The 14,857-nt window shown below is 37.7% G+C and overlaps 1 protein-coding gene across 2 annotated transcripts in view; it reads left to right on the forward strand.

Annotated features, from left to right (window-relative positions):
- The window catches only part of GTF2H1 (general transcription factor IIH subunit 1), a 38,997-nt gene that overhangs the window by 12,235 nt on the left and 11,905 nt on the right, over positions 1–14,857 (forward strand). For both annotated transcript variants that reach the window (XM_059137783.1, XM_059137794.1), the window contains exons 4-11: positions 318–480; positions 1,593–1,686; positions 3,318–3,467; positions 3,594–3,673; positions 9,000–9,127; positions 9,235–9,322; positions 13,019–13,107; positions 13,473–13,590. In XM_059137783.1, coding sequence (XP_058993766.1) covers positions 318–480; positions 1,593–1,686; positions 3,318–3,467; positions 3,594–3,673; positions 9,000–9,127; positions 9,235–9,322; positions 13,019–13,107; positions 13,473–13,590 — 910 coding nt within the window. The remainder of the gene's footprint in view (positions 1–317; positions 481–1,592; positions 1,687–3,317; positions 3,468–3,593; positions 3,674–8,999; positions 9,128–9,234; positions 9,323–13,018; positions 13,108–13,472; positions 13,591–14,857) is intronic.

The following is a 14,857-nucleotide window of genomic DNA, read 5'->3' on the forward strand; positions in this document are numbered from 1 at the left end:
CTTCTTTTGTGAGAGAATACAGTACAGGCAAATACCTGGTGATCTTGCTGTCATTAGATAGATGAATAATCCCAAATTTCTACCCTCAAAGAGTTTAGTCTTTGCTTCTTCAGACTTCCATTTATCTTCATTTGTTCCTCCAAAAATGTTTTTTGTTTTAATTACTAACAAATTAACTAAATGACCTCTGCTGTTCTAGCCTCATAAAATGAAGGTTGAGTGTCTCGGGGTTTCATGTTCTTAAGGTCTTTTTAAAGTGTTACATAAATAGCATTTTATTCTAGAAGTTCAATATATTCAATATATTCTATCACCAGAATGCTGCAAGAAGATCCTGTTTTGTTTCAGCTTTATAAAGACCTTGTTGTGAGTCAAGTGATCAGTGCTGAGGAATTCTGGGCCAATCGTTTAAATGTGAATGCAACAGAGAGTTCTACATCCAATCATAAGCAAGATGTTGGCATTTCTGCAGCATTTCTGGTATGTTACCCTTCCAGATTTCTTGAAGGGAAAAGAAAAAAGAAAAGAAAATCCTGGTATATGTGTTAACAATGCCATTTCTTTTATAAAACTTAGCATTTCCTTAAAGTAAATCAGTAGCTACTTTGCTATCTATGGTATTCTTCTAAAGTATTTTAAAAATATACGCAATATTGGGACCCTTGGGTGGCTTAGTCAGTTAAGTGGCTACCTTCAGCTCAGGTCATAATCTCAGGATCGTGGGATGGAGTCTCACCTTGGGCTCACTGCTTGGCAGGAAGTCTGCTTCTCCCTCTCCCTCTGCTATTCCCCTGCTTGTGCTCTCTCTCATTCTCTCTCTCTCAAATAAATGAATAAAAATGTAAAAATACATATAAATGCAGTATTTTTAAAATACTTTTTGCTAGCTGTACTTTTTTGGTTTGGGGACTTCACCCTAACATGCTGGAAATTAAATGGACTTTAATTAAAGAGAATCTTTTAGCAACTGGACTAATACTTGTTTCCCCTAATTCTTTTAAATTTAGAACTTTCTGATAAGTGTCTTTACGATTGCTGTATTTGTAATGCAGAGTTAAATGTATTACAGAAGAAATAAGATTTATAAAATGTATTTTAGTGAAAAATTGGGAATACCTTACCTGTAGAATTAGATAGTGGCATTCATTTAGTTTATACCCTGGTGGAACCAAAGCAGTATTTATGCATTTAACAAAAACTTGAGTACCAGTTATATATTTAATATCTTCCTGGTTGCTTAGTACTGAATTGAATTAATAAGCCCTTTCCTAAAGAAACCAGTCAGATAAACTGATAAACTCTGCAAGTTTTATGGTAAAGCTCCACTAGCTGTCTGCCTTTGGCCACACTTAAAAATACCTGTTTGACCATGTTGAATTTTCAAGGAAGCAGATTTTACACATCAGTAATATTGTGTGAAACCAAGCCAGGTTTCTTTGAACCCTCTCCCAATGCCAACAGTTAAGTTCCTCAATTTCTGTCTCTAGTTTATTCAGAAAGTCTGTTTTGCCACCTTTGTCCAGTATCTATTATGAGCTTACACATCTTCCCTCAATATTCTAATGAACATATATGTGTGGTCTTTATTTTAGGCTGATGTCCGGCCCCAAACGGATGGATGCAATGGTCTGAGATACAATTTAACTTCTGATATCATTGAGTCCATATTTAGGACCTATCCAGCAGGTAAAAAGAATCCATTTTTCCATATAGTTGAAATATTTTGGGCACCTGGGTGGCTCAGTGGGTTAAGCCTCTACCTTCGGCTTAGGTCATGATCTCAGGGTCCTGCGATCAAGTCCCTCGTCAGGCTCTCTGCTCAGCAGGGAGCCTGCTTCCTCCTCTCTCTCTGCCTGCCTCTCCGCCTACTTGTGATCTCTGTCTGTCAAATAAATGAATAAAATCTTTAAAAAGAAAGAAAAATATTTCTTTGGATGAATTCAGTAATACATCAGTGAAAAACAAAAAGCTTTACCTTTTATTCCTGATGAAATGCAATAAGATACGTGAATACATATGGTAGTTACTAATGGGTCAGTATATGATGTGCTGTCATCAGTTATATTGGTATGATGACTTTCCCATTCTTCCATCAGTGGCTCTTAAACTTTATTTACCCTTTAGTATACCTGCACAAAATGATCTGGTCCAGAGGCATCAATAAATGACTTTCTCGGGCGCACGGGTGGCTCAGTGGGTTAAGCTGCTGCCTTCGGCTTAGGTCATGATCTCAGGGTCCTGGGATCGAGTCCTACATCAGGCTCTCTGCTCAGCAGTGAGCCTGCTTCCCTCTCTTTCTCTGCCTGCCTCTCTGTCTACGTGTGATCTCTGTCAAATAAATAAAATCTTAAAATAAATAAATGAGTTTCTCCTGCTGTAATTCAGATCATCCTTCAGGCTGCCTCCAGAGTGACCTTTCTAACACACCAATCCTAACCCTTGCAGAAACCATCCTAAAAGGATAAATGACTTGATCCCAGCCTTATTCATTTATGCTGTGCAGCCAAGGTTGAGAGTCACCACTTCAGTTATTCTGCTGACTAAACAGTTTTCTCTCCACACTTCCTCACTCCTGATCTCTGTTAGTTCTTTGGAAATATATATTGAGAAACTTAGGGCTTAAGTATTTGCCCCACTGCCATCTCTGTAAAATCCTGACTTCTTTGGGCAGGTACAAGCCTCCCCTTTGCTTCTGTAGGAACTTGTGTCTGCTTCAAAAAGTTACTAAGTTGTAATTATTTTCATATTTTTCTGATAGTAATAATTATATAGTATTTATTACATATCAGACACCATTCTAAGATCTTTATATTAACTCATTAAGTCATTACAAATAACCCTATGAAGTGGGTGCTCTTATTAACCTTCACATGACAGAAGAGGAAATAAAAATACAGAGAGATTATGTAATTTGCACAAGATCATACTGATGATAAGTGGCAGGCCTAGAATTTTAAATTCGGGCTCTCTGGCTCAAGAGACTCATTCTCTTCTTTGCTGATTAGACTGTGAGCTTCTGGAATATGCTGAACTGATAGTCTGTTGGGTATTGATTCTTGGTATTTCTGCTAAAACTTTGAAACTTTTAATTCTCTTGGAGCAAGATAAGGTTTTGTTTGTAATTTGTTAAAATTCATAAAGGTAGTATACACCTAATCTCTCAAGTTACATATTTTATTTACAGTAGGATTATTATATACAGTATATGAAGTTGAGCAGTTTAATCTAATTCTTGCTGTTAGTCTATATTTCAATTAATTTGAGAGATTTTAAGAAGTAGAAATGCTGTATGTTACTATTTTGGTTTTTTTCTACAGTAAAAATGAAATATGCCGAAAATGTTCCCCACAACATGACAGAAAAGGAATTTTGGACACGTTTCTTTCAGTCCCACTATTTTCACAGGGACCGGCTGAATACAGGGTCAAAGGACCTCTTTGCAGAATGTGCCAAAATAGATGAAAAAGGTAACTGTTCATCCCTGACACACATTAAATTTAATTTGCTGCTCTCTAGTCATAATGTTGTTAGTGAATTTTTTACTCCTAAAATAGGTCAGAGTTGACCAACTTTTTATTTCATTCATTTTCTAGGGTTAAAAACAATGGTTTCATTAGGAGTAAAAAACCCATTACTTGATTTGACAGCTTTGGAAGATAAATCATTAGATGAGGTAAGTGGTATTAAAAGAATTTCTGAGAGGGGTGCCTGGCTGGCTCAGTTGGTAGAGCATGCGACTTTTGATCTAGGGTTTGTGAGTTTGAGCCCCATGCTGGGCATAGAGCCTATTAAAAACAGAAAACATAAATATTTCTTAAGGTTTTATTTATTTGAGTGAGAGGCAGAGAGAGCATGAGTTGGGGGAGGGGCAGAAGGAGAGGGAGAAGGACAAGCAGCCTCCCTGTTAAAGCACAGAGCCTGATGCAGGGCTCCATCTGAGGACCCTGAGATCACGACCTGAACCAAAATCAGATGCTTAACCAACCAAGCCACCCAGGCATCCCACAAAAAAACAAATTTTAATTAAAAAGAACTTATGAGAGAAAACAGTCTTTATTAGAAGTGCTTGTCAGTAGCACTGTTTAATGTTAAAATTGCCTTGAAAAATTGAAATCCCTGTATGAATTGCTCAAACTTTTTTAAAACAATTTTTCCCCCATGGGTACATATCTAGGTAATGTGAGGGCTTAACATAATTGTGAGTCCAGCTTTATTCTCTGGTGTTAATCTAAAGAAATGTGGATAAATATCAATAGGCCAAGGAAAGATAATCATTTTTCTGTAGCCCACTGAGCACACCCATGACCCTTAACCCTTGAACACACCTGTGACCCTTGGCTGCACACTAGTTCCATTAAGTTTCAACAGGTAGACCACGAAGTATGTACCACCTACCTCTGCATCTTGACCGTAGACATACAAATGTATCCAGTCATGGGGAAAGATGGGATCCCTTTTGATTGAGGCAAGTTCCATCCCTGTGCCTACTTAAAAACTAGGAACCTGCCTTCCTCAGTTAATCTCTTCACACTCAGATTTTCGTTTTCTTACCTTTCTTTTGGCTCCTCTTCTGCTGGCCATATACACATGCTTAAACCTTCCTGTCTTCTTTTTCTAAACTTTTTCCTTTATTTTAGTGTATGGTACTCACAAGGTAAGGAAACCAATGTTAAACTTTTGACCTACAGTCTCTAGCGGAAAATAATCCTTGGTGCCAAAATGAGTCGTTTCCTTAATGAAATTGAGTTTTCTTGGTAATTCTCCACATTGAGGCACTTCCTTGGTGAATTTCAACATATTAAAACAAGGCCCTCCTAAATCATCCTGAAAAAAAATGAAGCTTTGTGAAGCTTAGAGGTATAGCTTAATATGGGGAAAAGATTTTAGTGCCTTTTTTTTTTTTTTTTTTTTTTAAGATTTTGTTTGTTTATTTGAAAAAGAGAGCAGAGATTACAAGCAGGCAGAGAGAGAAGCAGACTTCCCACTGAGCAGGGAGCCTGTTGCAGGACTTGATCCCAGCACCCTGGGATCATGAACTGAGCAAGGCAGACACTTAACTGACTGAGCCACCCAGGCACACCATTAGTCCTTTTTAAAAATAAAAATGAAAATGATGGTATATTGGGGTGCCTGGCTTAGTTGGAAGAGTATGAGACTCTTGATCGTGGGATCGAGATTGAGCCCCACTTTGGGTGTAGATTACTCAAATAAATTTTTTAACTTTAAAAAAATTATATATTGGGGTGCCTGGGTGGCTCAGAGGGTTAAGCCTTTGCCTTCGGCTCGGGTCATGATCTCAGGGTCCTGGGATCAAGCCCCCCATCTGGCTCTCTGCTCAGCGAGGAGCCTGCTTCCCGCTCTCTCTCTGTCTGCCTCTCTGCCTACTTGTAATCTGTCTGTCAAATAAATAAAATCTTTTAAAAAAATTATATATTACACATATTTATGTGTGATTTTGTTCTTCACTTTGCCTGTTATTACTATCAGTTCCAGCTAAATCATAGTCGTTAAGTAGATAAACTATAAAACCAAACTACCTGGTTTAGATGCTCCCTTTTTTTTTTTTTTTTTTTTTTTTTTTTTTTTTTTTTTTTTTTTACATTTTTAAGCCCAGTTTTCTTATAAAATGAGGTTAATAGTACTGACCTTAGCAGGGGGTAGGAAAATTGAGGAGATGTTCGTTATGGGTACCAACTTGCCACTAGTAAGGTAGATAAGTTCTAGAGATATAATGCATAGCATATAGTTAACAGTGCTGTATTATAAACTTCAGAGTTGCCACATCTTAGTTGTCTCTCCACAAAACATGAAATGATAATTACATGACATGATAGATGTCAGCTTTAGGGTAGTTCTATTACAATATATAAATAGCAAGTTAATACCTTTTTTCCTTTTTTTTTTTTTTAAGATTTTATTTATTTATTTGACAGAGAGAGAGATAATCACAAGTAGGCAGAGGGTGGGGGGGGGGCCCAAACAGGCTCCCTGTAGATGGGTTCCCTGCTGAGCATAGAGCCTGATGTGGGGCTCAATCCCATGACCCTGGGATCGTGACCTAAGCCCAAGGCAGAGGCTTAACCCACTGAGCCACCCAGGCACCCCAAGTTAATACTTTTAACTTATACAGTGTTAATATGTCAATTGTACCTCAATTGAAAAAATCCAATACGAAGAATGTGTTGACTTTATAGGATTGCTACAAGAGAAGAGTGTGTTACACAGTGAGTGCTCAGCAAATAATAGGTGTTACTGTCATTTATGTTTTTTAGTGCCTGGTATTCCCTTTTATGGAAATGTAAACATTTACATAATCAATCCCCGTAATCGAAATGTTAGGTGATTCAGTTTTTCCTTTGGTGCCTCCTTTTCCCTCTGTCATCCTCTAGGTGTTGTAATCTCCCTTGATAAGACTTTGGTCCATGTTCTGAATACATTGTCTTCATTCCATTGCTTTAAATACTAATATGTAATGATGAATCCAGGTAACCCTGTCTCTCTGACCCCAGAATTCCAAAATTATACATCCACTTGCTTACCTGCAATCTTCACTTAGGTACTTCACAGACACCTCAGCATAGATGTAAAATGGAGCCTTCTATTCCTCTCTTAAACCTTTTTGTTCCTGGGTCTTCTCTGTGTTACACACACACAAAAACATTACCATCAGAACTCCTTAGTGGTTCAGTCGTTTAAGTGTCTGCCTCTGGCTCAGGTCATGATCTCGGGGTCCTGGACTAAAGCCCCACGTTGGACTCCCTGCTCCGTGGGGAATCTGCTTCTCCTCCCTCTGCCTGACCCCAGCCCCTGCCACTTACGCACATGCACCCATGCTCACATTTTGTCTCTCTCTAAAATAAATAAAAATCTTAAAAAAAAAAAAAATTACCATGGACTAAGTTGCTCAAGCGGAAACCTGGGAACCTCCTTGATTCCTCCTCTTCCTTCACCTCCAACGTTCAGTTCATTAGCAAGTCCTGTATAATACATCTCCAGTTTGTCTACATCTGTCCATCTCCTCACTTACATCCTCTCACTGTTATTAGGCTACCGCCATTTTTGTCTTGATTGCTTTCATTAGCTTCCTAATTGAGATTCCTGTTTCCACTTTTGTTCCCTGTAGTTACTTTCCTCTAACAGTAAAAGTTATAAATCAGATCATAATACTTTTCTGTGTAAAACTCTTTGGTGGATTCTCATTGAATTTAAAACTCCTACAAGGCTCTTCTTGATTTGGCCTCTGCCTACTTCTACCTCAGTACTGGCCACTTACACTCCTTTATACTCTAGATACCTTCTTTCAAGTCCATTCCAAGTTTTCTCTACCTCATGGTCTTTGCACTTGCTGTTCCTCCTTCTTGCTCTTCTCCCTAACCAGCTTCTTTTTTTCTTTTTAATTTTATTTATTTATTTGTCAGAGAGAGAGAGAGAGAGAGAGAGCGCACACGCACGCACAAGCAGGCAGAGGCAGAGAGAGAAGCAGGCTCCCTGCTGAGCAAGGAGCCTGATGTGGGACTTGATTCCAGGACCCTGGGATCATGACCTGAGCCAAAGGCAGCGGCTTAACCAACTGAGCCACCCAGGCGTCCCTCCCTAACCAACTTCTACCATTTTTAAGACAGCTGTTTGGACTGGTTCAGGAGTGACTTACCCTAACCACTGTGTGAAGTAGCTCGTCCTCTCCATCCAGATGCTGTATCATGCCCCCCTTCTTTATTTTCTTGATGCCATTTGTCATTTTCAAAAGCAATCTTCTCTTAGTAGAGTATAAGGCGAGGAGACTTCACCTTTTGTGAGGGTACCTCTTATTTACTGACCTGTCCCCTACACGTGGCATAGAAAAGGCATCAGTAATTATGTGATAAAGGGATGAATGCTGTGAGTCTTTTCATAATCTTTCATTTAACCGTTGTAGCCTTATGTCTCTCACCAATCCCTGACCCACTCTTCATTCCAGATGTGACTGCAGTACAGAAAAACCTGGTGACACAATATGCATTATGATGTTTTTACACCTATATTTAAGCAGTTTCCTCTCCCTGAAATGTTACTTATTTAAACGTTATTGTCTTCATGTCTGGATCAAGTTATGGTGCTCCCTGAAGCTTTTTTGAACCTACCTCTGCTCTCCTCCAGTGGGATTAGCTACTTCCTCTCTTTTAGCACATAGAAGCCTTAACTATAAGTACTGGCTTACAGCCCAGGACCCTACTAACTGGCTCCTTTGACACAAAATATTAACTTTCTGTCTGTAAGGCCTAGCACAAACTCAGTACATATTTGAAAATATTTGAGTTATTTAAAAATACATATATACATTTGAGTTATTTTACAGAGCTTGGAAAAATTACTGTCTTTGCTTAAATAATACTTGAAAAATTATACAGCTAGAATTTGAATCCCTATTTATATGATTCCAGAGTCCATGCCTTTTTTTTCCACTGTATTCTATTTCTTCATTTAATATTTTGCTAACTCTATCCAAAACTCTAAAAAAATTTTACGGTTTGGGGCATTCAGTAGAACATACAACTCTTAATCTCAGAGTTGTTAAGTTTGAACCCCACATTGGGTATAGAGATGACTTAACTCTTTTTTAAAAAAAATACGCAGTTTAAATTTGTTTTGTTTTTAAGATTTTATGTATTTGAAAGAGGAAAAAAGAGCACAAGCAGGGGGCAGAGGCAGAAGCAGATTCCTTGTGAGCAGGGAGCCCAATGTGGGGTCAACTCCCAAGACCCTGGGATCATGACCTGAAATGCTGGTGCCCCAAAATGCATTGTTTTAGATTAAGATTGTTTTTTTGATGCCAGAAGGAGAATATTGTATTTTTTGTGTACATAACTTTGAAAAATGTTTATCTGTAAAAATTGAGTAATGCTCAGAATTAATACAGTCCCATACTCCAGAAAATATTTTCAGCTAAGTGTGTCTCTCATAATGGAGAAGAAAACCAGAACTTTATTTTGATTTTTAATCTTCCAAATTGTTTCTTTTAGGGCTATGGCATTTCTTCCATGCCATCTACTTCTAATTCTAAGTCCATAAAGGAGAATAGTAATGCTGCCATCATCAAGAGGTTTAACCATCACAGTGCCATGGTCCTGGCAGCAGGTCTCAGGAAACAGTTAAGTATACATGCAAAAGTGCAATGACTGGACTTTTCAAGGTAGCCAGATGGAATTTTCTCATTGTTCTGCTTGTGATTTTTAACATTTCCCCCTTTGTTTTAAGAGAAGCACAAAATGAACAAAACGGTGAGCCCAGCAGCATCGATGGAAATTCTGGAGATGCAGATTGCTTCCAGCCAGCAGTCAAAAGGGTACGGGTAAAAAGTTCAGGTTTAGAGCTCAGGTTTCTTCTGACAGCCTGTATAACTGCTAGAATTTTATGAAAATCCTTGATTACCTCAGATGACTCCGTTCTTCTGACCAAGACATTAAGCATTTGGCATAAATTGTTGAACATTTTAAAGAGTACTTCCTCAGTTTTAACTTGCAACCAGCTTTCCATGCACTCCTGTCTGTTAACTGTTCTTACTGGTTTTGTTCTCTTTTTTCCTTCACATGTACACATACACACATATTGTCATACAGTTTGTGTTCTGGGCAAGAGTATTCAACAAAGGCACTATAACAGGAAGAAAACCTAAAGGTTTGTGTATATGATTTTAAAAGATAGGATTGGGGCCTCATATTAAATCTAGCATTTCAGAGTTAGAAATGTGTTCTTACTAAATATTGAAGAAATCATTTGGGGCTGTGTGGGAATATGGACAGAATTATCTACTTCCATATTTCCTTCCTTGCTATTTTGCCAAGCTACTCTACCTCTCTGTGTTCTCAAATTTCTCCCCAATTATAAAAATAAGTACAATAAAGGTTTCTTAGAGGGCAGTCAGGCAATATGTATTAAAATTTTTGTCTTGCCCTTATTCCATTTTTGGGACAGCATTTCATTTTGGAGAGTTATTTAAAGAGGAAAAGATGTGCATATATTTAGATACAAATACTTATTTCAGTATTATAATTGCAAACATTCCAGTAGTAATATCATTGGTATGTCCATATAGTAGAGACTGATGTGGTCATGAATAACTTCAAAAGGATTAATGACATTCTGAATTTAAAAAAGAGTTCACATAAGTTTAATTCATAAAAAATTAAATTCCAATAAATTAGGGGCCACCTGGGTGGCTCAGTTGGTTGCACATCTGCCTTAGGCTCTGGTCCTGATCTCCCGGGGTCTTGGAATTGAGCCCCACATCAGGCGCTCCTCTCAGTGGGGAGCCTGCTTCTCCTCCTCCCTGCTTCTCCTTCTCCTTCTCCTTCTGCCTACTTCTCTGCCAACTTGTGCTCTCTCTTCCTGTCAAATAAAAATCTAAGGAAAAAAAATAAATTCAAGAAACAATTTTGGAGTTGCTCCAAGTATTAAGGGGTGGGAAACAAAAATGAGTAAAAGTTCTTATCCTCAGAGAGTTTAGTGTCTATAGGGAAGATGAAATCAAAAGTCTTTCAAAATAAAACTTGTAGTTTTTGTGTTATTTACACTAGGAATCAAAGAAAATAAAAATTCGTAAATGAAAAGTTCACAGAACAGACTATGTGATACAATTTCACTTGTAAAAAAAACTTTATGAACTTTTTAAAAACACATTCAAAAGAATATGTTAAATGGTTATCTTTCTATAAAGGAATTACAGCTGAGTCTTTGGTTCATGCTTCAGTAACTTAATGTTTCTACAGGCTTATACACTTTTATTTATTTTTAAGCCAGAATTTATTTATTTATTTGACAGAGAGAGACATAGGAACACAAGCAGGAGGAGTGAGAGAGGGTGAAGCAAGCTTCCCGCTGAGCAGGGAGCCTTAGGTGGGCTCAATCCCAGGATCCTGGGATCATGACCTGAGCTGAAGGCAGACACCCAACAACTAAGCCACCCTGGCACCCCGCATATATACTTTTTTTTTTTTTTTTTTAAGATTTATTTATTTATTTGAATGATAGAGATCACAAGTAGGCAGAGAGGCAAGCAGAGAGAGAGAGGAGGAAGCAGGTTCCCTGCTGAACAGAGAGCTGAAGGTGGGGCTCAGTCCCAGCACCCTAGGATCATGACCCAAGCCTAAGGCAGAGGCATTAACCCACTGAGCCACCCAGGCGTCCCCTGCATATACACTTTTACAACTAAGCCACAGGCACCTGGATGGCTCAGGCAGTTAAGCATCTTCCTTCAGCTCAGGTGTGATCCTGAGGTCCTAGGTTGGGCCCCACATTGGGCTCCCCACTCAATGGCGTGACTGCTTCTCTCTGTCCCTCTGAACCTTCCCCTTTTCTCATGCTCTCACTTTCTCTCTCACTCTCGAACAAATATTTAACAAAGCCAATAAGATTTTTTTTTAAGTTTTTATTTGAATTCCAGTTAGTTAGCATATGGTGTAATACTTGTTTTCAGGTATACGGTTTATTCTTTTTAAAGGTTTTATGTATTTGAGAGAGAGCATGAGCAGGGGTCGGGAGGAGGAGAGGGAGAAGCAGACTCCCCGCTGAGCAGGGAGCCCAACATGGGACTCAGTCCCAGGACCCTGAGATCATGACCTGAGCCAGAGGCAGCCACTTAACTGACTGAGCCACCTGGGCATCCCTACAACTTAATGGTTCAGTGCTTACATACTACATTACCGGGTGATCATCACAAGTGCACTCCTTTAAAAAATATTTGTGAGTTGAATAAATATTTTTTTTCTAAGGAAAGTGAAATTAAAATGAAAGAGGAGTTTAAGATGAAATCTAGGTAATGATACTTTTCTTTGCGATACTGTGGCGCTAAGTACATTTGATTTTTGGTCATTAAAGATTTGTCAAAAATCATGGTTTATGTGAATTTTCACTATGTTCAATAATAAATGCTGACTCTAGATGTTCTTTCAAATCAATAGTTTGAAATAGTCTGATGTGTGTTCTACAGAAGGGTTTTATAGAATGGGAGATTCAAAAGTAGTAATAGAGTCCTTACTTTAATGGAGTTTCCAGTTAAGTAGAAGAGTCAGGTCACCCAGTGAGGCCTTAGCACAAGTGTAGGATTTGGGTTATCATGGGAGGTTAGGTTAGAGACATGACTTAGGTAGGGAGCAGCAGGGATAGAAATGAGCTTGATGTTCTGTGAAAAGTAATGAAGATTAGATTTCGGTATGCCTTGAAGTTGGTGGAAAGGTGGAGAGTTGGGAAAGTAGTAAAAAAAAAACTAAGTTTTCAGGCTGACCGTTTTTGAGAGAGATTTAATAACTGAAATGTTTTGATTCTGCTCTTGGTAGCTACAGATGAGGGTTTATCAGGTGAATTTCATAGCTATATAAGGGATGAAATATTGTAGAATTAATTTCACAAATGGCCATGTAGATTGCTTTCCTATATCTTTTTTAATTAACAGGGGCTGTAGAAATTTAGCAGTCTTTTACTAGCACAGGAGAAAACAGATTAGTAAAACCAAAATAAAGAGCACAGAAGTAAACCCAAATATGTGGAGAAATTAAATAACATATAATAAACATGGTATTTCAGGATCCACAGGAAACGAAACATTATTTTACAAATGGTGTTGGGAGAACTGATGAGTAAAAAGAATTTCAGATTGCTTATTCCAAAATAAATACTAAATGGATCAAAGATTTAAGCAAAAAATTAATCCACAGAAGAATAAGCAGTAAGGGAATAATTAAAACCAAACAACACCAAATGAGAAGAAAAAGTATTTACAACACATAATAGATTAGTCCTGCTTATTTAGTGGAAAAATAGGAAAACACACCATTTTCACCTGCCAGATTGTAGGAAAGCAGGTACTGTAAGAGGTTGGTGAGAAAATGACTTCAACCAGTTGTTAGAATAGTCATCTCTAGGAATTGAAGTTCATGGTGGGAAAACGTCATGTTTTACCCTGTGTATAGTTGTACTTTTTCAATCATGTTCATTACTTTTATAAGGAAAAGTACCATAAAAAGTGCTATGTTGATAATTGCAGGCAAAGTTGCAAGAGTCTATTGAATATGAAGACTTGGGGAAAAATAATTCCATAAAAACGATTGCACTAAACCTCAAGAAGTCAGATAGGTAAGTTTGGTCAATATTAATTTGGGGCACAACAGTTATATAACACAAATCACTGCAGAGTATATTCTGCAAGTATAGCACTCAAGTTTTAAGTCTCTTTGTTACCATAAGAATAAACTATCTTTTTTCCTTGAAAACTTAATTTGTGCATTTCAGAAAAGGATGCTTAAATGATCAAAGCCAAGATAAAAATGTGGTTCTCTGTGCAATTTTCTTACTGCCCTTATGGGAATTAAGTTATTTTACTCAGATCTCTTTAAATATGTTATTTTTTGCTTTGGAGACATGGGGACTACTAAAATATTTGAAGGACAGATGTTTATTCTGTGTGATTAGTAATTTCTTTCTTCTTTGCTAATCTTCAGGTATTATCATGGTCCAACTCCAATCCAGTCACTACAGTATGCAACAAGTCAGGACATTATTAATTCTTTTCAAAGTATTAGGCAAGAAATGGAAGCTTATACACCCAAATTAACTCAGGTAGGTGACTTGTACTGTTTGAAAACCAGAATTCCCATAGTTCTTTCCTTAGTTTATGAGCATAGCCAAATTGAACTATATAAACTGTTTTAATTGGGTTTAAAGACATATTTCTACAAATAAATTGAAAAAAATTTTGGCACATTCCAGAAGTATCTAAAGTTAAGATGATAATGAAAAACAGATGAGTTTTGTGATTGCTAATTATTTTCCTCCCACATACACAGTGTTATTGGGGAAATTTCCCAGATTTCCAAAAAACTGGACATCACTGTCTAGATATTCTATATGACCTCAAACTAGAATACATAAAATTGAGCTTATTATCTATAGCTCTTATTCATACTTTTTTTTTTTTTAAGGATTTTATTTATTTATTTGTCCAAGAGAGATCACGTACAAGCAGGGGGAGCAGCAAGCAGAGGGAGAAGCAGACTCCCCCTGAGCAGGGAGCCTGATACGGCATAATCCCAGAACCCTGGGATTATTTAGGCAGACATGATCAATTTTATTTAATCTTACCACTCTGCAGCTTAAAACTTTCACTGCTTCCTTTCATTGGCATAGCAGTTGTCTGAATGCCTTTGTCTGGTGCATAAAGCCTTTACAGTCCGGCCCTAATCCAGTTTCAGTTCCAGCTGTATCTCTACCGTTCCCTTCCACACACAACCAAGAGTCTTCTCTCCAGCCTAAAACACTGAACTACCTAGAAAAGAGAGAAAGCTCAGGCTTTCTCTCTTCTTAGAATACCTTTAACCTGTCTCTGCCTCTGCGACCTAATAATTACCCGAAACTCAGGTCAGATTTCATTGTCTCTGTAAAGCAATCTTCAACATGCCCAGTAACAAGTTCGGGGCAGAGGCAGGGAGGGTGTCTGTTTTCATAAACCCTGAGGCAGAGTTCGAACATGTCTTGTAGTGCTTGTCACATACTGGAAGTTATTTTTTTACTTTTTATTTTGAAGTGATTTCAGATTTATAGAAAGTTGGGGGGAAAAAAAGTTTTCTGGCCCATTTTGAGAGTAGAAACTCTGAAATACTTCAGTTTGTATTTACTAAAGATACTCTCATAAATAATAACAGTTAGAGAAATGATGACTTAACATTGATAAAGCATTATTATCATTCTTATCCAACCTTTTAGGTCTTACAAAAATTTTACCAGTTGTACCACCAGTGTTCCTTATAGCAAAGAAAACTTTTTTGGTCCAGCATCCAAGTCAGGTTCATAAGTTGCATTTAGTTCTCATGTCTTTTTAGTCTCCTTT

Source organism: Mustela lutreola, chromosome 1 (genome assembly GCF_030435805.1).
Source record: "Mustela lutreola isolate mMusLut2 chromosome 1, mMusLut2.pri, whole genome shotgun sequence".
In the NCBI taxonomy this organism is placed as follows: domain Eukaryota; kingdom Metazoa; phylum Chordata; class Mammalia; order Carnivora; family Mustelidae; genus Mustela; species Mustela lutreola.